General features: G+C 40.5%; 1 protein-coding gene across 1 annotated transcript; it reads left to right on the top strand.

Moving 5' to 3' along the window:
- Positions 1-4452: 4452 nt before the first annotated feature.
- Positions 4453-6411, top strand: LOC134569273 (oocyte zinc finger protein XlCOF7.1-like; the record flags this gene model as incomplete). Its single annotated transcript, XM_063428189.1, has 2 exons — positions 4453-6304; positions 6359-6411. Coding segments are annotated over 2 exons (1905 nt in total), but the record flags the coding sequence as incomplete, so codon positions are not given.
- Positions 6412-8698: the final 2287 nt, after the last annotated feature.

Raw genomic sequence — 8698 nt, forward strand, 5'->3', positions numbered from 1 at the left:
GGTCACTGTACTCCCCATGCGGAGAGTAATCGTCCTACCGAACGGTGGGCTGTTCGGTAGGTCCAGCACGAAGTTATGCTATCCTGGAGGTCTCAGCGGTGTTCGCCTGGGTGCGTTTCCGTTTTTAGTTCCAGACGATTGCTGGCAAACACCGCTGTTCGTACGTAAGATGGCCGCGAACACGTGCAAAGTCCCGAAATGGCGGCCACCTATACGCTTACACAAAGGATTCGTGCTGAACCATACCAGCGACTGCACATAAGTCAGAAAGGCGAAAATAGCATTTAAAGGTACACCGTGCAATAAGGTTTTTGTAACAGTTTTTGTAACACCATATACCACCAGAGCGCCTGGTAGGCATCCTCCAGCCATAGCTCCTGCCATACCCGGTGCTCTAGTTCTCTAGTTCCTTCACCCATTCCTCCAGGGGATGCTCTCCCTGGAAGGGCATCCGCAGGGCCACTTGCTTCTGCAACCGCTGCTCTTCACTGGGGAGACTCTCACCCCGCTGGTATTGTACATTATCCAGGGCCTGGTACCAGATGCCTTTCCTTAATGCATCCCGGCCATCCAGGTCCTCCTCCTCGTATAACACTGCTGGTTCCATTCTGTTGCTTTTAGGGTCGCTGTACTGGGACATGCGTTGCCCCCACTTGTAAATCCAAAGAAATGGTGTCTCCTGTAGCTGTCCTTCTGGCTGTAGGAACGATCCCACTTCTGCCACCAATTGTAACGGACGGTTTTGCACACCAGGGGTTAAAACCGTTTAGGCGATATCCCCCCTTTCAGATGAACAGGCACAGCTACTGCAGAACACCAATCCGCCGAACAGGAAACCGTACGAATGCTGTAAACTGCCGAATAGGAAAAACCATAAGAATAGGTTTACACTCCTAGCAGTCAAACTGGAACAGCATACAATAAATCCCCCCAAGAACGAGACAAAGCTCCGTGTTGAGGGTCAAGCAGTGAACAGACAGAGCTGTGGGTTTATTGTTCTTATATACACATTAGTACCACCCACAGGGTTTTGGAACACAACCAATAAACACATACAATACACTCAGACACTCCCACACAAAATCCTCCCCTCTGCCTGTGATTCAATTGCCTTACACAATGGGTCATTTAATTAGCACAAGCAGAGAAATACAATTTTTCCACATTATTCATAACTTGAAAAGTATGCATCACATTCACATAAAACTTACATTTTCATCAACATACTCCAAATACAATCATATGTCAAAATCATACAAATTGGTCCAGTGGTTCAAAAGATAGATCGTAGTCCTTTGTGACCACAGGAAGCATGGCTTTTCTGCCCAATACCAGTTCCACAGAGTCTTCTATCCTGGAGATAATTAGAAGTAATCCAATTATCTCCAAAGACAGAGGCAAAACTCCATTGAACACATGGCAGCAAAAATACAATAAAATACACAAGGTTACATTTATGGCATAAAATACAGACATGCAACATATGCCCAGATAGCTTAGGTCTGAGCGCACATTAATACTGAATGGCGCTCAGACCACAAACACATACAGTTCAATTGCCATGGAGCCAAAGTCTTTTATTACATGAATAGGCTCCATGGCATACCTATCTGGGTTATATGAGTTCATTCAGTAAATCCGAGAATCTACCGAACACCTGGCAGAAAAGCATGAATAAGTCTTTTCTGCAGTGAAAAAGATGTCTTTTAACATGGGGCCATAGTCCAAAGGCAGCAGGCGAGCAACCAGGCTTCTCCAATGCAATGTGGCGAGATTGCTCTCGTCACAATATCAGGTGCTCCTTAGACATAGTTCTATTAAATTTCTGCATAGCTTTAAATACGGCGTAGCTTAAAATACTGATCGGATACATTGCACCATAAAATTCAACAATATTAAATACTTGCGAAAAGGATTTTGTAAATACCGTGGGGAACAGGAGAGTTGCCACTTGGTACCAGGCAGAGGCTATTAACAAATTAATTTATTTCCCATAGGTAACTTAACCATATGTAGTATAGTGTAATTCAATTAGACCCTTGTTAACTGCAATGCTACAAGGGGATAAGTATATAAGGCATAATATAACATTGCCAAGCATTTACTAGTACTTAAAAAAGTAACTTCAGTGCCTTGGTGGTTGAAAGAGTTATACCTGTGAAGATAAATACACTTTTGTTAATTTGAAGTGAGCCTGATACAAAAAGAATCAAAAAAAAAAAACCCGTTACAAATTACATTTTCTTCTGGGTCAGATATCCTGTCCCTGTTTCATCTTCTGTAGTAAGGTTTAACTGATGCAATATCAATATGCTTTAGTTACTATATAATTCAATTAAGCCCATATAGGTTGTTGGGTTAATAGTAATTATCGATGGAACATTTAAACATTTGATCAGTTCAATAATATATAAGATTGCCAAACCCTTGATTATTCTCAGGAGGTCAGTCTTAATCTTCTTTCGGTGTAACATGCGCACTTCATCACATGTTTTAGTTGAGCTTGTAAACTTAAATTTGAGATCTTTAACTAGTCCCCATTTGTGTTACCGATCTAACCCTTCTGAAGGTGAAGCAGCTATGAGTTTCCCTCCTTTAGTAATGAGAAGTTTAGTTGGATAGTCCCATCTGTAAAGGATATTATGATGTCGTAATGATTTAGCAATATCCTTGAAGGATCTTCTGCCTCATAATGTTTCAGCTGAGAGGTCTGAAAATAGGAGGACGTTTCTATATTTTTCCAGTAAATCTTGATTAGATCTTTGTACACGCAGTATCTGTTCCTTTACATGATAGTAATGGAGCCTCATAAGCACATCCTTTGGCGTGGAGGCAGGCAAATGTTGCGGTCGGGGGAGTCTATGTATGCGATCCAAAAGGAACATATTGAGTGGTAAATCCGGCAGGATAGCTTGGAATAACTGTTGTGAAAGCTGTTATATCCTGTGCTCCTACTTCTTCTGATACCCCGTGTAATCTAAGATTGTTGCGACTTGATCTATCTTCTACATTCGCAAGTTTTAATTCATGCATAAATAATTTATCTTGTAGAGTATTCAAGCGATCTCCCAAGGTTATATGAGCCACATTTATAACATCTACCTTTTCCTCCAGATGAGATGTCTGAATATCCAGATCCGTAAGATCCTTTTTTAAGTCAGCTATAGCTTATGTGACTGTGATCTGCATTTTAGTAACTGCTGCATCTAGCATTGCTTGTAAAAGAGTTGGAGTTAGCAAGCTATCTGATTTTTCAGCCGTTTCAATTTGGTCTGTGTCTGGATCAGAACCAACACCATCTTGTGCTTGGATTTCAGAGTGGTTATCAGCGTGTTTGTTTTGTGGCGTCCTGGCTGCAAAGAAGGTCGACTTGTCTTTTTAATTGAATTACCAATAACCAATCATGAGGGACTGATGTCCTTTTTAAGCCCACAACCAAGATGGAGGTTGTGAGCACGTCCTGAGGAAGTCGATTGGCAAAACGCGTTGACGTCACAAAAGGGGGAGGAGCTTGCAGACCACGGAGTCCTGAGGCGTTTGTTCCGGTATACGGCAACACATGTGGAGAATTTCTTGCAGCCGAACAGGGAGAACGCCGGACAGAGCAGCCTGCCACCCCAACACATAAGCTCTTATAGTGAGTTGGCATATAGGTGTCACACTCACCAATAAATCTTGTAAGGGGCTTGTCACCCTATCCTTTTTTTTCCTTTTATTATATTTTATGTATATATGTACCATTTTTTCTGCATGTGGCAGATAATAAATTTATGTCATTTTTTTCATATTGGAATTCTACCATAGCATTCCTTAAAGCGATACTTTGCAACCTGTGAATTACTACCAATAATCTTTCTGTCTCATATATGGTAAAATTGCTCCACTCACTAGCACACATTATTGTCTTTAACCTCCAGGGTCTTTTTCGTGTGGTGAGACATTTCGATGCTCGTTTTAATTAAGTTTAGAGCCGGGCTATTACCGAGGACTACGGTCAAAAGGTTGTATTAGACGCGTTTCAGGAGCCCTAGACAGCAGAGCTCTCAGTATGCTGCCATCTCTTCCTACATCTGGTCACGCCCCCAGGATGACCCTCCTTATTGCACAAGATATTCAAATTTTTTGAGTATCACCTATATACACAATTTTGTTAGTGAATGGTTTAATGCACACAAAATGCTTGATTTCTTTGCAAGCACTATGACACCTGATGGCGGTATCTCTTATATATTATGCAAATATTGTCTGTTTTTCTAAGTATAGCAATTTCTTTTAACTCCCAATATATTTCTTTCAGGTGTATTTGTCAGGAGCGGAGACAAGAACAGAAATACATGAAGCAAGGCTATGAAGAAATCTACTAACAGAACCAATTCTAACTCTGAAAAATCAAGCATTTTGTCAGATTCCTGTATGTTCTCAAAGGAGATAGTAAACATAAACCCCACTCACATAGGAGAGAAGCCTTTCTCAAGTTCTGTATGTGGAAATGGTTTTATCACTAAAGCAGTACTTGTCTGTCATCAGAGAATTCACACAGGAGAGAAGCCTTTCTTATGTAGTAAATGTGGGAAATGTTTTGCCGGGAAAGGAGAACTTGCCCTTCATCAGAGAACTCACACAGGAGCGAAACCATTCTCATGTTCTGAATGTGGAAAAAGTTTCTTAATAAATTCAGAGCTTGTCCGTCATCAGAGAACTCACACAGGAGAGAAACCATTTTCATGTTCTGTATGTGGAAATAGTTTTGGGCAACATTCAAATCTAGTTAGACATCAGAGAACTCACACAGGAGAGAAGCCTTTCTTATGTAGTAAATGTGGGAAATGTTTTGCCGGGAAAGGAGAACTTGCCCTTCATCAGAGAACTCACACAGGAGCGAAACCATTCTCATGTTCTGAATGTGGAAAAAGTTTCTTCATAAATTCAGAGCTTGTCCGTCATCAGAGAACTCACACAGGAGTGAAACCATTCTCATGTTCTGAATGTGGAAAAAGTTTCTTCAGAAATTCAGAGCTTGTCCGTCATCAGAGAACTCACACAGGAGAGAAACCATTTTCATGTTCTGAATGTGTAAAATGTTTTTACACAAATGCAGAGCTAGTTTGTCATCAAAGAACACACACAGGAGAGAAACCGTTCACATGTTCTGAATGTGGAAAAGGTTTTGTCAAAAAGGCACATCTTGTCCGTCATCAGAGAACACACACAGGAGAGAAACCATTCTCATGTTCTGAATGTGAAAAATGTTTTGTCACAAATGCACATCTTGTCCGTCATCAGAGAACACACACAGGAGAGAAACCGTTCACGTGTTCTGAATGTGAAAAATGTTTTGGGACAAATGCAGAGCTTGTCTGTCATCAGAAAACTCACACAGGAGCGAAACCATTCTCATGTTCTGAATGTGGAAAAAGTTTCTTCATAAATTCAGAGCTTGTCCGTCATCAGAGAACGCACACAGGAGAGAAACCATTCTCATGTTCTGAATGTGAAAAATGTTTTTACACAAATGCAGAGCTAGTTCGTCATCAAAGAACACACACAGGAGAGAAACCGTTCACATGTTCTGAATGTGAAAAATGTTTTGTCAAAAAGGCACAGTTTGTCCGTCATCAGAGAAAACACACAGGAGAGAAACCGTTCACATGTTCTGAATGTGAAAAATGTTTTGTCACAAACGCAAGTCTTGTCCGTCATCAGAGAACACACACAGGAGAGAAACCGTTCACATGTTCTGAATGTGAAAAATGTTTTGTCGCAAACACAAGTCTTGTCCGTCATCAGAGAACACACACAGGAGAGAAACCGTTCACATGTTCTGAATGTGAAAAATGTTTTGTCACAAACACAAGTCTTGTCCGTCATCAGAGAACACACACAGGAGAGAAACCGTTCACGTGTTCTGAATGTGAAAAATGTTTTGGGACAAACACAAGTCTTGTCCGTCATCAGAGAACACACACAGGAGATAAACCATTCTCATGTTCTGAATGTGAAAAATGTTTTGTCACAAACGCAATTCTTGTCCGTCATCAGAGAACACACACAGGAGAGAAACCGTTCTCATGTTCTGAATGTGGAAAATGTTTTGGGACAAATGCAGAGCTTGTCTGTCATCAGAGAACACACACAGGAGAGAAACCATTCTCATGTTCTGAATGTGGACAATGTTTTGTCACAAATGCAATTCTTGTCCGTCATCAGAGAACACACACAGGAGAGAAACCATTCTTATGTTCTGAATGTGGAAAATGTTTTGGGACAAATGCAGAGCTTGTCTGTCATCAGAGAACTCACACAGGCGTGAAACCGTTCTCATGTTCTGAATGTGAAAAATGTTTTTACACAAATGCAGAGCTAGTTCGTCATCAGAGAAAACATACAGGAGAGAAACCGTTCTCATGTTGAGTATGTAGATATTGGTTTGGGCAACATTCAAGTCTTGTTAGACATCAGAGAACTCACACAAGTGAGGTGATTTTATAATGCATGAATTGTGATTTTCCTCAGGCTCACACAACAAATAGTAACTTTGATAGTAGCACTCACAATAAATGTATTTACAAATTATTCATACCAAGAATAATATGAACTGGAACTGGAATAGGAGACCAGAGCTCTGACTGAGGAATGCAAATTAGTTTACACTAATTATCCTCTGGGGTCCTTTATTCTTTTCCCAGGACACAATAACCTTGGACATTCCAAGAGAGAGGCTAGTTTCACCAGCCCCCATGTCAATGCAGACTTCAAGCAACAGTTATGTTTACTACTAATTTTCTAGGGGTTTTTTTTTTCCTTAAGCCATACAATGCAGTGGAGACTATAACTAATAAATATACCAATTTTGTCAAATATTCCAATCAGCCACTCATAATTTGGAGTCAAATTTCAGCCTTCTGAAATATATATATATATATATATATATATATATATATATACTTTAAAATACCTGATGTAATGTAATTATAATCATTCTTGTATTCGTTGCAAATAATATAATTTCAGAATTCTTTCATACACAGAAACTGAAAGTCTCCACCTAGTCATCTAGTATTAATTATAGGTCATATGTCCATTGTATGTCAATGGGCGACAAATATGGTTCTTGTTCAGATAGATTGAAGACCCATTGTTATTATAACCTTTGACCCAGCATTCCAGGTCAGACTCCCATGTGTATTAAGAAGGGCCTCTTTCTGAATGCATTCATTTAAACATATATAGTAAAAATCATTTGTGTAAATTCTATTTTCCATTCAAGTATAACCATTTTTATAAATACACAAAAACAAGTCCTGCTCTCAAACTCGCATTACTCTTTGGCAGCAGCAACGACCATAGTACACATCAGCCCCAATACGTACAGTAAACCCCCCCCCCAAAAAAAAGTTATCTATTTTCATAATGTATGGCTTTAATCTAGATTGGGTAGAATGGTTATTAAGCCACAACCCTTTTTTACACATATTTTAAAGAATCCAATAGCCTTATCCTCATGTGTACGCCTCCTAATTAACTGAATTCTTAGACATATAAAAGCTTTTTGCAAATATAGTCACCACCAATACTTAACATCAAAAATGAATATTAACTTGAAGTGCATACATATTGCTGTATTGGTACAGACGTGTGCAACGACTTTCTTATTTTTGGATGTTGTGTATGTTTAAATAAATATACATTTTAAGGCTGCAAGACAATCTGATTCGATTATTGGAAATCTGATGTGACAAACATTTCAGGATTAACTAATTTCCTACATTTAATGGTAGAAAAAGCATGGGAAAGATTTAAGTCTGAATTATTACTGGATCAATATCTAAATATTTTGCTGCAATAAGATTACTGTAGAAAAAGTCAAACTGTTCCCTGCAACGAGTGGTAGTATCCTGCTTGATGCAGGAGGAACATATGTTGACTGAATCCATGGTCATCAGCAGGGTAGGACAAGGGAGGGAGCGGGGGAACTTGCCCACAGGTAATTTTCCCTTGGACTGTGACAGTTCAGTCCGAGGGAAAGAAGGAGGGAGGTGCTGGGGATGCATTTAGGCTGCCAGGGGTCACAGGGAGCACTGTGAGGCTCCCTACTGAGTCCCCAGCAATTTGGTGCCTCTATGCTCAGACCCCGCATCACATGACAGTGATCTTTTCTGAAGTGATCTTGTGTGTGTCAGCCTATTTGTGTGTATCAGTGAGCTTGTGTTTTTATGTCAAATGAGCTTATGTGTATCAATCAGATTGTGTCAGTGAAATTGTGACGGACCGACTGGCACCCCGACTGGGTGCCTCCACCAATTGATGCTCTTACTTACTGCTTACTGAGGACTTCACGTACTCCACCAGACACCATCAGCACCGTAGCCCCTTAGCCGCTGTAGCTTTTCTGTGGTCTTGCCGTCCTCCACCCAACCTGGACACAAAACCAGGATCCAGCTTCCAGTGGGTGAATCTATCCTACTCCAGAGAGTCTAGCAGGAACGGCTCTTATAAGAGCTAGTGATTAGAACCCAGGGGAGTATTGTGATATGGCAGAGCAGATACAGTTGCAACCCCCCCCCCCCCACGAGATAAGACTCTATGTTGAGGGTAGGCAGAAACTAATTTTAATGGTGCCATACTTGGCCTTTTATGACCATCCCCATGCAAGGGGGATGCCACATAGACCTTGTGGGGTACTACAAAATAAAGTCAC

Source organism: Pelobates fuscus, chromosome 7 (genome assembly GCF_036172605.1).
Source record: "Pelobates fuscus isolate aPelFus1 chromosome 7, aPelFus1.pri, whole genome shotgun sequence".
In the NCBI taxonomy this organism is placed as follows: domain Eukaryota; kingdom Metazoa; phylum Chordata; class Amphibia; order Anura; family Pelobatidae; genus Pelobates; species Pelobates fuscus.